The sequence below is a fragment of the Ictalurus punctatus genome, chromosome 13 (genome assembly GCF_001660625.3).
Source record: "Ictalurus punctatus breed USDA103 chromosome 13, Coco_2.0, whole genome shotgun sequence".
In the NCBI taxonomy this organism is placed as follows: domain Eukaryota; kingdom Metazoa; phylum Chordata; class Actinopteri; order Siluriformes; family Ictaluridae; genus Ictalurus; species Ictalurus punctatus.
In genome coordinates, this window is record NC_030428.2 from 13,027,484 (window position 1) to 13,042,553 (window position 15,070).

General features: G+C 39.7%; 1 protein-coding gene across 1 annotated transcript; it reads left to right on the forward strand.

Annotated features, from left to right (window-relative positions):
• The first annotated feature begins 1,496 nt into the window (after window positions 1-1,496).
• aco2 (aconitase 2, mitochondrial) lies at window positions 1,497-13,934 on the forward strand. Its single transcript, XM_053685363.1, has 17 exons — window positions 1,497-1,606; window positions 2,418-2,560; window positions 2,852-3,110; window positions 3,376-3,468; window positions 3,588-3,746; window positions 3,856-4,006; window positions 4,086-4,190; window positions 4,276-4,367; window positions 7,331-7,436; window positions 7,548-7,705; window positions 9,482-9,555; window positions 9,662-9,773; window positions 9,886-10,164; window positions 10,244-10,435; window positions 10,583-10,715; window positions 12,666-12,787; window positions 12,946-13,934. The coding sequence occupies exons 1-17, from the start codon at window positions 1,571-1,573 to the stop codon at window positions 13,075-13,077; spliced, it is 2,346 nt and encodes a 781-aa protein (XP_053541338.1). The 5' UTR covers window positions 1,497-1,570; the 3' UTR covers window positions 13,078-13,934.
• Window positions 13,935-15,070: the final 1,136 nt, after the last annotated feature.

Here is a 15,070-nt window from a genome sequence, read left to right on the forward strand (position 1 = left end):
ACATACATTTCAGCACAGTGAAATTCTTTTCTTCGCATACCAGGAGGTTGGGGTCAGAGCATAGGGTCAGCCATGATACAGCACCCCTGGAGCAGAGGGGGTTAAGGGCCTTGCTCAAGGGCCCAACAGTGGCAGCTTGGCTGCACCAGGGTTTGAACCCTTGACCTTCCAATTAATAACCCAGAGCCTGGCAGTGCTGGGGCTTGACCCCCGACCTTCCGATCAGTAACCCAGAGCCTTAACCGTCAAGCCACCACTGCTTTTTATAGCTTACAACTAAAATATGTCATATGTGTGAGTTTCACTGATGTACCAACAATCAAGACAACTTTAAGAGGGGATGCCTTAAAATAAATCCCCCGTTAGATATTTTTCTACTGACTTAGTTGGGACTAAAAAGGGTGGTTGTCGGTCAGTCCTTCAGTCTCCTCTTCAAGAGGTGAGTTGCATTCTCAACTGGATTAAGATCTGGTGATTGACTTGGCCGGTCTGAAACCTTCCACTTTTTCTCATGACGAAGTCTTTTGTGATGGCAGTGTGTTTTGGGGCATTGTCTTGCTGCATGGTGAAGTTCCTCCCAATTAGATTGGATTGAATCTTTGCTATGGCATCCATATTTCTGCTCTCGAAGTCTTCGAATGGTGGATTATGATACCGTTCACCCTGCCCTGTGGAGGTTGTTGATGTCACTGTATGTAGTTTTTGCGTTTTTCTTCACAGCTCTGACAGTGTCTCTGACATCAGCTGCTGTTGGTTTCCTAGGCTAACCTGTTCCATGTCTGGTTGTTAGGACACCAGTGTTTTTTTTTTTTCTTTTTCAGGGCATTCCAAATAGTTTCACTGGCTATTTCCTTATTTTTTCAGCTTCAAAATGGCTTGCTTTTCTCCCAGAGATAGCTCTCTGGTCTTCATGTTGGTTTACTCTTTTTAAAAACAACAAATGCAATCTTAACAGGTGAAACCTGGGGCTCAAACCAAGAGTAGACATTCAGAGCTATGAATGAATGATAATAATGATAATGAGTCTTTATTGGTCACATATACATTAAAGCACAGTGAAATTCTTTTCTTTGCTTACCCCAGCATGTTAGGAAGTCGGAGCGCAGGGGCAGCCATGATACAGCACCCCTGGAACAGAGAGGGTTAAGGGCCTTAACCAATAGAACACCTTTGGGATGTGGTACGAGAGTCGCAGCATGAAAGTGCATGGAATCCATGCCACGAAGAATTGAGGCTGTTTTGAGAGGGAGACCTTACCCAGTATTAGTATAGTGTTCCCAATTAAGTGTTCATTGAGTGGACATATGAACACTTCATACACACTACATGGGCAAATTCACACATAAATTCACAATTTATAATGATAGGGCTGAAACAGAATAGCATTTGAGCACTATATTTGTTATATTCTTCCGAGACGTTGAGAAGGGTTGCATCCTTAAATCCCACACTACCCATACTAGTGTACTAAACAGTGGTAGGAAGCAGTAGTGTGGGCGGAAAAAGACGCTCACGGGACTTAAAACTGCTGACGTCATTTTCAAGCGTCACAGCTTTGTCAGTGCACAAAATGGCATCCTACTGTTTGACCGTCTCCCGGCTGCAGGTAAACGGAAAAAAGTCTATTGATTTACCTAATTCTATGTGTTTCGTGTGTATATAATTCGTAGTATATAATTAATTGCATTGAAGTGTGTGTATTTAATGTTGAAGAAGGTTTTTGTGATGGAGAAGAGCGCAGACAGCCGGCTAACGCTGCTCAGGTCATCGATTCCAAGGATGTTAACAGAGGGCTATGAGCTCTTCTTACCTAAAGAATCACCATTCATGGGTGTTTTTTGATCAGTTATGAGGAAAGCGCCCTTTTATAATACCTGGTGACTGTTTTGACGGTTTCGTATTTTGCGTGTGTGAAGAGTACAGCTCGGTGTTTTAGTTGCAAGGTTAACGCAAGGTTAAAATAGTGTGTGCGCTATGAAGCGGGGAAACAACAGCGCCATTTCTCCAGCAAAACAACTCTGAACAAGTGAAAGAGGAGTGCTCTTGTAGAAGAAAATTATAACTTTTCCTCCGAGTAATGACGAGCCTGCTGAACTCGTGTTACTATTTATGTGTAAAATGTAGGGTTCTTGATTCTTCAGCTAGCCACCGCGCATTTGTAGTGGATTTTTCTTAATGACCCTTTAAATAGTAAATGACTACCACATGAGCAATTTCCTTCTTTTACATATGTTTTTTTAGACAGTAAAAAGCTTTGTCAGTTGTGAGAAATATTCCATAGCCGCAATTAGTTTCAGTAGAGTTTTTACTTGAACTTTAATGGTTTTAATTTCTCTACTCACTCCTTCGTAACTGGTTAATGTTTTGCTAGAAGCGTGTTGTCAAGCTTGAATTTGAAGTGCAGATTTTCCCCTCAGCTAATCCTGGGCCATGGGGTTCGACGTCTTCATGTGTCTGCCGCCCTCAGCGCTAAAGCCAAAGTGTCTATGAGCCGTTTTGAGCCCAACTCCTACGTCAACTATGAGAAACTCCAATCCAATGTCAATATTGTACGCAAAAGGTCAGCCTGCTCCACTCATGCTTGCTCTTCACGCTCATGTTTGTTTGTTTTTCCTCTCTTATCTACACTGGTCTGTTTTAGTGTAGCTCTTTCTGTTGATTTCTTTCCAGCACACTGGTTTCCTATTTGTCCACGTTATCTGATACTGATTATGATGTCTGGTATTAATATTGATAATCTGATAATGGGGTTACTGATGTCTGGTATTAATATTGATAATCTGATAATAGGGGGAAAAGACATGTATACATATATATAACAGTGGGATATTTATTTCTTTTTAATAAATAGACTGGACAGGCCACTTACGCTTTCAGAGAAGATTGTCTATGGCCATCTGGATGACCCCGCAGGTCAGGAGATTGTTCGAGGACGCACATACTTGCGCCTGCGCCCAGACAGAGTGGCAATGCAAGATGCAACAGCACAGATGGCCATGCTGCAGTTTATCAGCAGTGGGCTCCCCAGAGTGGCCGTACCATCTACCATCCACTGTGATCACCTAATTGAAGCTCAGATAGGAGGAGTCCAGGACTTGCAACGAGCAAAGGTAAGTCTCTAATAAGATGCACTTGGCTGCATGTTTGCCGTTCACATTGTACAAGAGTGTTAAGTTGAAGTCAAGGAAAATGCACTAAACGTAATGTTAAAACCTGACGTGGCAATTTGTCCTTGACTGTAAGGACAAATTGACTTTTTTGTTTTTCTCTCTCTATAGTTTGGAGATTTATTGGGGCTGTAATTATTTTTTGCGCAATATGAATGGATGAGTGACTGACTAAACTGCAGTTTATTTTTATCCTGCTGTGACCCAGGAAGTGAATCAGGAAGTTTACAACTTCCTTGCCAGTGCAGGGGCTAAATACGGTGTCGGTTTCTGGAAACCTGGCTCAGGAATCATCCATCAGGTACGGTGTAAATGTGCGCTTTTTTTTTTGCGCTGCACCCCTGAATACTGGAAGCTTTTTGAAGATATTTTCCAGTAATTTAACATTAGCGAATCTGTATTCTATAACATTTCTTGCAGATTATTTTGGAAAATTATGCCTACCCTGGAGTAATGTTGATTGGCACTGATTCCCACACACCCAATGGCGGTGGATTGGGCAGCATCTGTATTGGAGTGGGTGGAGCTGATGCTGTTGATGTCATGGCAGGAATTCCCTGGGAGCTTAAGTGTCCCAAAGTGAGTTTACATATACATACACAATCAGCCACTGGTCACCTCTGTGGCTCTAAGTACTTGGATTTTGACGAGCTTATCACTTTGCAAAAATATGTAAATTCCTGTGCAGGTCATTGGAGTGAGATTGACCGGCAGTCTGTCAGGTTGGACCTCACCAAAGGATGTTATCCTGAAAGTGGCTGGCATCCTTACTGTAAAAGGTGGCACTGGTGCTATTGTGGAGTATCATGGTCCTGGGGTGGATTCCATCTCTTGTACAGGTAAGACTTAGCATCACTGATAGAGATAACAGTTCAGTGTATGTTTTACATGTGCTTACATTTTTTTTTTACGTTTTAGGAATGGCTACTATCTGTAATATGGGTGCTGAAATTGGTGCCACTACGTCAGTGTTCCCGTACAATCACCGTATGAGGACGTACCTGGAGAAGACAGGCCGTGGAGGTTGGTGGTAGTAGTATATCTGGCACATGTGTATTCATTCTTTCTTTCTTTTCCTTTGTTATAATTATTTTCATGTTTTGTATAGAAATTGCTGGTCTGGCTGATGAGTACAAAGATCTGCTGGTCCCTGATGCTGGCTGTGAATACGACCAGCTGATTGAGCTCAACCTGAGTGAGGTGAGCACCCATCCTGATTTAGTCTGTAACTAGAATAGTAGAAACCTGTGAAATTCATCTTTTGCATTTGATAGAATATGGTGATCTGTTCACTGTATGTTAATGTAGTTCTAATATGTCATCTATATGTGATGATCGACACTCCCGAATCAGTTTCATTAGAATTTGTTCTACAAAGGAAGCTGGGTCTTTTACACATGCTTCCCTGTGATTTTATTTAATTTTTTCCCCTCTATCCGGAGCAACAGTGTCTGGTTTTTCTCTCCAAGCCAAAATAACTATTACTCAAACTCAAGGTTGTTCTGATAATTTTTGTCCCAGGCAGCGAGACCTCTCTGTGATTCCATCACAAGAGATGTCTCTTTCACTGACTTGGCATATTACAGCGCTCACCTTGCTGTGGTGCATTTCTCTAATATTGCTCTTCTCCTTTTGCAGAAACATTGCTCCATGCAGTGCTTAAACCAGATGCACTCCAGTTTGAATGGGATGCTAAAACATATTAGCAAATATAACACACTTGCATGCAAAAAAAGTGGAATAAGGGCATTGTTTGTTTTGATTACTGTAATTTCTTTATTGATGGATTTCCACCTAAAACTGTATTACAGCCTTTTCTGACTATGGTTATTAGTGTAAAAAATCAAAAGGAATTTTAGGTTGATTTGCTACCAGAGTGTTGGGTCCATTAACTTATTCAGTCATCTGTCTCTTTTTCTCAGTTTATTTCAACATGTAGGAGTAGACATATCCCATTGATGACAAGTGCTGGAAATTGTTGGTTTCTAATAAAACCATAAACAAATAGAAACAATTACTCTAATACAAACACTTTAACATGTCTTATATCACGCATCTGAAATCAGTTTTAACAAATCCAATAAATATGTAGGATCAAAGAAAACTAAACATAACTAGAATTCAAAGCATGCAAAATATCAAACACAACATGCTTGCAATCAAACAAACAAGCAAAAGAAAATTACATGGACAGCAGTAATGTAATTATTGACCTTATTCTGAATAAGACATTGTAATTAAGGTGTTTACATGTGTTGCTTTTAGAATATTCCTTTCATATTCCTGTTTTACATGATATAGAACATAGATTGATTAACGGAACACGTCATTACGTCGCCACGCCGTCCGAAGTTCCCTCCAGAATTTTACGTTTCAACATACAGTTTGTCTTCGTTATGATACCGTATACAGTTTTGGGTGTTTCATTTTTAATTTTACGACAGCCTCGAGTGCAGTTAAGTATTTGTCATGCTATACATGCAAATAGACGACTGCTTGAAGCCGTGGGCTGTGTCTGAAACCAAATACATACCTATTATATAGTAGCAGAAATACATGTATATCTCCTACTTTAGATTGTAGGTAAGTACACGGTTTCGGATGCAGCCATGCTCTCTTGTTTGCCGTCAACGGTTGAGCACTGCTGTGTGTGTGTGTGTGTGTGTGTGTGTACGTGTTCTGTCGCTAAATGCGGTGAAAACTCCCACCCGATGTTAATAGTGTGATTAAGGTGTGTACATGTTGATAATGCAACTAAAACAGGAATACTCCACACATCTTAATTCGATTTGTGTTTACTTCGGGTATGACTTTAGTCGGATTAAGATAATCAATAATTGCTGTTTACATGATAGTTTCTTAATCAGAATATCGTCTTAATCGAGTTAATATCTGATTATTGTTATCCATGTAAACTACTGATTGTCAACTGCTCAACAATTCCACACAGGCCATATCTGAATCAAGGAGAGGTGGCATCTTACATCCAAACACTGAGACAAGGGCTTAATTAGTAAGAAGCCACATGTGTTCTCATTAAGCTTTGGCCAGACAATCAAATCACATGATGATGACAGGCTAATTGTAGAAAAATCTGTATTCAGTACAAGCTCCAGCTTATGCCTTTTCCATTTGGTCACCTACTATTTCCCACCCACCAGCTAGCTTTCCCCTAACATAAGACAGTTATGAACTTGTCAGTGTAAAGGTTAACGTGTTTTCTCTCAAACACATGAAGCCAGCATATCACATATTTGCAAACTGCTGCTCATGTAGCGTCGCAGGGCAGCGTAATACAGCTCTGAGGACAGTGCTGTCAGGTCTCTTCCACATACACAAGCTCATAGATGCTCACTATTAGCTAATATCACTGTAATTGACATGGGAGAGAGGAAATGCCATCCCACCTAAAGAGCACGGCCAGTTTTACTCTTTTAGACCATGGATGGCTCTGGCATTGTTGGGATTGAGCCTCCTGATATAACAAAAGCGTTTCTGTTGTGCCACTCTCGAGCCCCGCAGGTTATGATTTACATGTACTTGTGCTCTCCCTTGTAACCTTGTAGAGTAGAGGTCTTCGGTCTTATCCGCAAAAGGTCAGTGTGGCTTGAGGCTTTCTTTCCAACCACGCAGGAGTCGGGCCTGATTCCACTTGTTTTGATCAGCTCATCTTGGTTTCTAATCAATTGCGCTCCTGTTTGGCTGAAATGAAAGCTTGTGGATAAGATTGAAGACCACTACTGTAGAGTATATTCACTTGGCTCTTCTGGCACTGGTTCCTAGTCATCCTGAAGTTTAACCAGCCAAGATGGTCAAGTTATTCTAATTCGTTGCCTGTGTGTCTCGCCTAACTCTCAAAACAGTTTTATCCTCTTTTCCTGTATTTTCTTTTGTTTTTTTCCTTCTTGTGTATAGAAGTGTAGTTTGTCTATATGAATCTTCTCTTTAAAACATTTAGTTTAAGAATTGGACTATTAATAATAATAATAATAATAATAATAATAGTAATAATAGTAGTAGTAATAGTAATAATACTAATTAATATTAATAATAATAATAATTATTACTACTACAGAGTCCACACAGGGGTTTTGCTTGAGTAAAGTCACTAATCTTCCTGTGCTTGTGGGCCTTTTGCTTATTTCCTGTTTACCATCCTGCAGCTGAAGCCACACATCAATGGTCCCTTCACCCCTGACTTAGCTCACCTGGTGTCTGACATTGGCTCTGTGGCAGAGAAGAATGGCTGGCCTTTAGAGGTTAAAGTTGGTATGTACCACCACAGCTGCAGCACCTTGTATGCACACACCTTGAAATTGTATTGTGCTGTCAATTTTTCAGAGAAAACCATTTGTATGTCTTTCATTCACTGACTTTCAGGTCTGATTGGAAGCTGCACCAACTCGAGTTATGAAGATATGGGTAGAGCTGCCTCTCTGGCCAAGCAGGCTCTAGACAAGGGGCTCAAGTGCAAGGCCAAGTTCACGGTCACCCCTGGCTCTGAGCAGATCCGTGCTACCATTGAGAGAGACGGTTATGTGAGTCTCTGTACTTAATTTCGGAGCTAGTTTAAAAGTATAGACCAGACATGGCCTTTGTAATGTAGCGTTAAACTCAGTACCACTTGCTCATGATCGATGCTCAGCACCTGTTTGTGATTTTTAGGGAGTTAAGGAATTTGTGTTTATATAAGGTCCGTGTACGTTGCGTTCATTTGTTTTTGGTTCTAAAATTAAAAAACGAATGACGATGCGTTAAATCTTTTTTGGTTTGTTTTAATATTCATAATTAAATGACTAATAAACTGTGTTTAATATCCATTTTTGCTCAAAAATGCAAAATATTTAAAATATATTTATGCTTTCTTCCCATCGTATTTTTTGCGTTTGCGTTATTTTGTTTTAGGTTCGATTATTTGTTGGATATTCACTTTTCCCTGCCCTTGTTCTATAGAGGCGACAGTCTTACAGGGATATCAATACCACCATTAGTTTAATAATATTCAATTAATATATACGGACATAAAACATCTACTCAAAAATGCCAACGTGTGTTAGAGCTACATATTTACACCTGAAAATGTACTGACACGGTATCACAGCGCAAGTTGCCTAAGGGACCGTCTGGCAATTCTACCCACTGAGTTAAAACGTTGAAAAGCCCAGTTTTTGCCAGCTTAAAAAGGTGGACAGACTGAAGCCGCCTTGTGAGTGTAGAACTTATTGCTTTCAGCCAATATAAACAGTGAAAAATATGTTCTATGTTTCTGCCGTTATTTTGTGATTGGTTGTGGCAGTCTACAGCCCTTCCTCAAACTTCTCAACACACAGACTGCCGCAGATTGATTTTAACCAATACACACATTGTTTTAAAAAAAAAAAAAAAAAAAAAAAAAAAAGATTAATGTTGTCTATGCTTAAGTTCTGACTGAGTGGGCAAGACAGATGTTTGGGTGGGGTCAGACCACCCCTGCCCATGCTTAGATCTGGCCCGGAATGTCAATCTTGTCTGCACATTAATTAAAATGACTTATAATTATTAACATACAGAAGTCATTTAAAAACAAACATTTTAAATACTGAAGGCTGTAGCAGGCTCACAATGAGACGCCTGACCTATTAAAATAATTGAGTTCTGTATTTGTATAAAGGGAGATATTGGCAAAATTTCACCTGTAGTTCATCTCTCTGACCACTAGGAACCTACTGGAACTTTTGGATTGTGGAAAAAAACATGTAGGTGAGGTGCATGTCATTGTGATCCTGCTACAGTCTTTAGAATGTAAAAGTGTGTTTTTAAATTACTTTTGTATGTTAAATCTTAGGTCATTTTGATGTGTGGACAACATTGATGTTTTAACTCAGTGGGTGGAATTGCCAGTCAGAACATTCTCAGCTTAAATATGCAGCTCTAATACATGTTGGCATTTTTGAGTAAATGTTTTATGTCGGTATATAATAATTGAATATATTTACCCTAATGGTGGTATTGATACCTGTATAAGACTGTTGCCTTTATAGAACAAGGGCAGGGTAAAGTGAATATCCAGTGAATATCGAACCTAAAACTAAGTTTATTACGGTGGAAAAACCCATCTAATTTTCCCGATGGACCCATCATCCTCCCTTACTGTAACCCTCTTGCTGCCTTTGAAAAGCACATAATGAACTTCTCGGAGCAAAGCTAACATGTTTGACTAAACCACCGATGAATTCTGCTTGTTTTTCAGTTAGTTAAATTACACAGTACACGGACCATATAACTGTGTTATGTTTTGTATACATGTAGTATAATATTTATTTCTCTGGTTGCAGGCCAAGATACTGACTGATGTTGGAGGAGTTGTCCTGGCCAATGCTTGTGGACCGTGCATTGGACAGTGGGACAGGTAACACGGAGAACCTTGCTTATGAAGCACAATCATTTTTAATCTCCAGTAATCATTCTTTTGAATTAATTCTATTTGTGACTTGGCTATTTTTTTTCTTGTGTAGGAGAGATGTTAAGAAAGGAGAGAAAAACACCATAGTCACATCCTATAACAGGAACTTCACAGCCCGAAATGATGCCAATCCTGCCACCCATGCCTTTGTTACATCTCCAGAGGTACTAGGATTAGGGTATGATTGAGGGCTGTGCTACCGTTTGAGTCTGTTTTCTTCTAGTTGAATTTCTTGTTAAATTTGCACTTTTTTTTGTTTGATTTTCTGCCAATCAGATTGTTACTGCACTTGCCATTGCGGGTACACTGAAATTCAACCCTGAGGTTGACTATCTCACAGCTCCCAATGGAGAGAAGTTTAAGCTGGAGCCCCCTACAGGAGATGAGTTACCTGAACGTGACTTTGACCCAGGCCAGGACACATATCAGCACCCCCCAGCTGATGGCATTGGCCTCAGAGTGGATGTCAACCCACAGAGCAACCGCCTGCAGCTGCTCGAGCCCTTTGATAAGTGGCACGGCAAAGACCTGGAGGACATGCAAGTGCTCATAAAGGTAATCTGACACAGGGGTGCTTACTGATTTGGCTCCTAGGTTGTCATTTATCTTTAAATTTAATCAGAACTATTCCTAGGTGAAGGGCAAATGCACCACTGACCACATCAGTGCTGCTGGACCCTGGCTGAAATTCCGTGGTCATCTGGACAACATCTCAAACAATCTGCTCATTGGAGCTGTGAACATTGAAAATGATGCAGTCAATAAGGTCCGCAGTCAGCTGACTGGAGAATTTGGTGCCGTACCTGATGTTGCACGCAACTACAAGGTAAAAGGTCATTGCCTTGATTTTCGCAGGATTTCTTTATTGAATTCACTGGAAGGTTAATGGATTATGTATACCGTTTAGATCTGTTAGAACACAGATGCCGCTTGAGTCTTAAAGTTAAATGATGTATTATTGGCTTATTTGTAGAAAAATGGTGTTTCATGGGTTGTGGTGGGAGATGAGAACTATGGTGAGGGATCCAGCAGAGAACATGCTGCTTTGGAGCCCAGACATCTTGGAGGCAGGGCCATCATTGTCAAGAGCTTTGCCAGAATTCATGGTGCGTGCGATTCCTCTTTTTCCTCTTTTTTCTCCCCTCTATCTTCTTCTCTTTTTTTGTTCCTTCCCCGTTTAATGTGGTGTTGATGCCCTCTTTTATCTTCCACTCTGTAACCTATGTGTCTTTCAATAAGAAGACATTATTGTCATTGTACTGCTGTGCAAAACAGCGAGATTATAATGATATTCCCGGAGTTTTTTTCAGACAGCGACATAAAGCAGCAATTTAAAAAAGGCACATAAATATAAAACAGTAATTAAACAATTGTAAATTAAAATGGTACAGTAGACAACTGGACAGTAGGACAAACCATCTGCTGTGTGCTTATTCATCAGTAACAGTTATGAAAGACACACTTCTCGCTCTTAAAATTTTCATTCTCATGAGTACACAATGTGACTCACACAGAGGTGTCCATCAGCACCATCAGAGGATCCTGTAGAACCCAACAAAAAAGTTGCAGGAATGGGCATTTTTACCTTTGTTGTGGGTGAGTGGGTGGTCAGATATGAAGCCCATGGGACAAAGAAAGGTCATGTTCATTAACATGAGCACATTAACATGAGTAGTAGGTGCTCACACAGTGCTACGTGAAGCATTTACTGCTTTCATTCGTTCGTCATCAGTAATCACTATCCTGTTAAGTAACATTGTGATTTTAATGTGTTTATATTTTGAGAAATAAGACCAACTATGTATGGAAAAATATTGCGAGCAGGTGCAAACAATAATTGCGGTAGCAGATTGGCAGGATAGCTGGAATGTCTGTGGGAACAGGCCTGATTAGCTAGAATTCTTTTGGGAGCAGGTGGGAATGGGATTAAGAAAACATTCCCATGCACATCTCTACACTCTATCCTTTAAAAAAAACTTTAGAAATGGTGTAACTACCCCTTCCCTAGAGTGGCTCCCTGATTCTGGGATAACTTGTATTGCGCTGTTTTTTGGCTATTGTGCTAACGTTATATGGCTAATGCCTAACGCTTTTAACAGGTTGGAGAATACTTGATACTGATTCACTTCCTGGGTCACAGCAGGACATAAGAACAAATTCATACAGTGGCAAAGTCCAAAATTGTGTACTACCCTACTACAGAGTAGGTGAAAAGCAATACGGCAGAGGGGTAGTATGTCTGAATTCTCAGTAGGTGAGAAATACGCGGATGGCGTACTACTTCCGGCGAGATTTTGCAGTATGCTGCCGATGGAGAATATGTGAATCAAAAATCCCATAATGCAATGGGACAGCGCATTGGCTCTTTTTAAGTATTACACCTTGGTTAAACAGAACTTGTTTAACAATACGCAAATAAATTGTTAACTTGTTGAAGGTTTAAACAAGAAAACCGTTGTCACAGCGTTTGAAACCTTTTTTTTATGATCATCATGCCTTAGCCGGCCAAGCTAACGGCAATGAATTTACCTCCACATGTTAACACCTCCCACATTAAATTACTAATTCACTTAACTTTCCTGATGTGTTTTGCTGTTAGTATGGTTACTTTAATCTGTTGGCCCCTTTAAGATTTTTGTGTGTTTATGATGACGTCGAAGGTCACATGACAGTGCCAACATGGTGGACGTAGTCTGTCCGGGATTGTAATTCTGAATGTGTGCACATAGAGCTGTGATAATGGTGAAATTCCAAAATCGTACATGCATCAGCTTTAATACATACTATGTGTACTGTTGCAGGTGTCTTCGATAGGTAGATAGATTAATATATAGACGGATAGAGAGACATTTTGTTGATCCTGAGGGAAATTGTAGATTATTGATGCTAATAAAATGCATTATTCCTCTTGTTGTTTCTATTTTAGTATACTTAAACAAGATTACAGATTACATATTTATCCAACCCATCCTTGATAGAAGCTTAATTACATGTTGAATTTTTTTCAGGTTAATGCTCCACTTACTTAAATTTTTTATTTTTTAATATATGAACAGAAACAAACTTAAAGAAACAAGGCCTGCTTCCTCTTACCTTTGCTGACCCTGCTGATTATGACAAAATCCGCCCAGATGATAAAATATCCATCGTAGACCTCCAGACTTTTGCCCCAGGAAAGGTGAGGAGCATGTCTTTTAATCAAAAGTCAGAGTCCAGTATATTTACTTTGTCATTATTAATCTACACTATGGTGGACATCACCGTTGAAGGTGTAAAAAGTGTCAAAGAAATTGCCTTCCTCACTTGCCCTTTATTTTTGTGTGTTTTTCCCTTTAGCCTCTGCATGCTGTACTGAAGCACAATGATGGCAGCAAGGAAACTATTGAGCTAAACCACACTTTCAACGAGACACAGATCGAATGGTTCCAGGCAGGTTCTGCCTTAAACAGGATGAAGGAGCTGCAGTAATAAAGGACTGGTCCTGACGAAAGGGCAAAGAACTACACATATGGAAGAGTTGTGAGGCATCAAATATTCAGCAGAAGTATTTGTAATTTGTTTAAATGGACACACATAGAAGTCAATCAGGATGCTGTAACTATGAGTAGGGTATGTTTAATTCCTGCCTCAAGAAACAGTATTGCCTAAATAAAACATACATACACAATAAATTAATACACAATAAATCAAGGCACAAGGAAATATGAGGAGCATAGCAGTGTTGATAAATGCCATGTGATTTAAGTAGAGGTCCGGTATGTCACTCGGTTGTTTAAAAGTGCATGGAGCTTGTTTTTTTTTTATTTTATTTTCTTGTTTCATCTTGAATCAAATTAGGAAGTGGAACTTCTCAAACAGCAACAGTACAGTTTTCTTTAGATTTCACAGTTGCTCTAATATGTAAACCAGTTATCTCATCAGCTCAGCAATAGTTACTCTGCCCTTTTGCTAGTCATGTTAAGCACATAACTAACGAGAGCTTCTTGTGACTCGTATTCTGTGGTGTTCTGTGATATCTGCGTTATCTGTGGTAACTCTCTCATAATTGTGTGGTCACAGTTAAGGTTGCCGTAGAGAAAAATGTGCTCATGCTTTTCAGGACTATTTCTATGTAATAGATGAAGATTTGGTTGGCTGTGCTGCCTCACAGGTTCATCAAAACCTTCTTCTAACTCCAACTCCACTGTATATACAGTCTGTCATTACATTGTGATTCACATTGCAAATCTTTGAAAATGAGATGCATATTTATTTCTATTATCAAAGAAAGTCAAATATCCATCAAATTCTTTGTCAAAACCTAATTAAAATCTTGGATATATTCATCCTGAGTTGAAAGCATTTTCAATTCGTATTGTGTAGGGATTATTTCACTCTAGACCTTTAAATGTGTAAAAACATTAATGCCTATGTGTAATTGATGTGTGATTAATTAACTCCTAATGCAATAGCTGCTGAATGCTTGCAGTGTGACTATTACCTTAGCATACCCTGAGGGGGCAATTGAGTCAGTACATTCCTGTTACTGCAGCTACAATCCACAAAAACTGTGTGTGAGATCTGGAGGCTTGAGCATCTCTCGCACATGATTCTTACAGTGATGGGCAATAGGAGTAAATGGTGCTGTTTTGATAATATTGACCTTCGTCAATTGTTTTTCCTTTGAGCATCATTCATCTATACATTTAAGAAGCAAAGTTGCACCTAGCACTGTAAAAGCTACCCTGCTGATCAATTCAACTTGCTTTGATCAGCTTCCAACTGCCAAAAACACAGGCCGAGCGGGTCAGGCTCAAACCATTTCTGAATTACTGCTACTAATTCTAGAGAATATAGAAGATCTTCTCAATAAAATAACTCAACATTAAGACATTTAGAATATCTCATACATTTGTTGATCGATTTAGTCAAGCCATGAGGATGCTGGAAAATAACATGACACTTGGTGTTCAGGTCAAGATGGATTTTTCAGCATGATGATTGCTGTTCAATCACCTAAAGGATAGTGTTCATTAAGTTAACACACTGCATGTGTTTTGTGGTCACAAGTTAACACAATATGTGTTGCGTGGTCACATATATACAGTATCTCACAAAAGTGAGTACACCCCTCACATTTTTGTAAATATTTGTTTATATCTTTTCATGTGACAACACTGAAGACATGACACTTTGCTACAATGTAAAGTAGTGAGTGTACAGCTTGTGTAACAGTGTAAATTTGCTGTCCACTCAAAATAACTCAACACACAGCCATTAATGTCTAAACCGCTGGCAACAAAAGTGAGTGCACCCCTAAGTGAAAATGTCCAAATTGGGCCCAAAGTGTCAATATTTTGTGTGGCCACCATTATTTTCCAGCACTGCCTTAACCCTCTTGGGCATGGAGTTCACCAGAGCTTCACAGGTTGCCACTGGAGTCCTCTTCCACTCCTCCATGACGACATTACAGAGCTGGTGG

Coding starts and splice junctions, on each gene's coding strand:
- aco2 (XM_053685363.1), top strand. CDS start 1,571: ATGGCATCCTACTGTTTGACCGTCTCCCGGCTGCAG. Junction 3,469..3,587: donor GCTCAGGAATCATCCATCAG/GTACGGTGTAAA, acceptor CATTTCTTGCAG/ATTATTTTGGAAAATTATGC. Junction 12,788..12,945: donor AGACTTTTGCCCCAGGAAAG/GTGAGGAGCATG, acceptor TTTTCCCTTTAG/CCTCTGCATGCTGTACTGAA.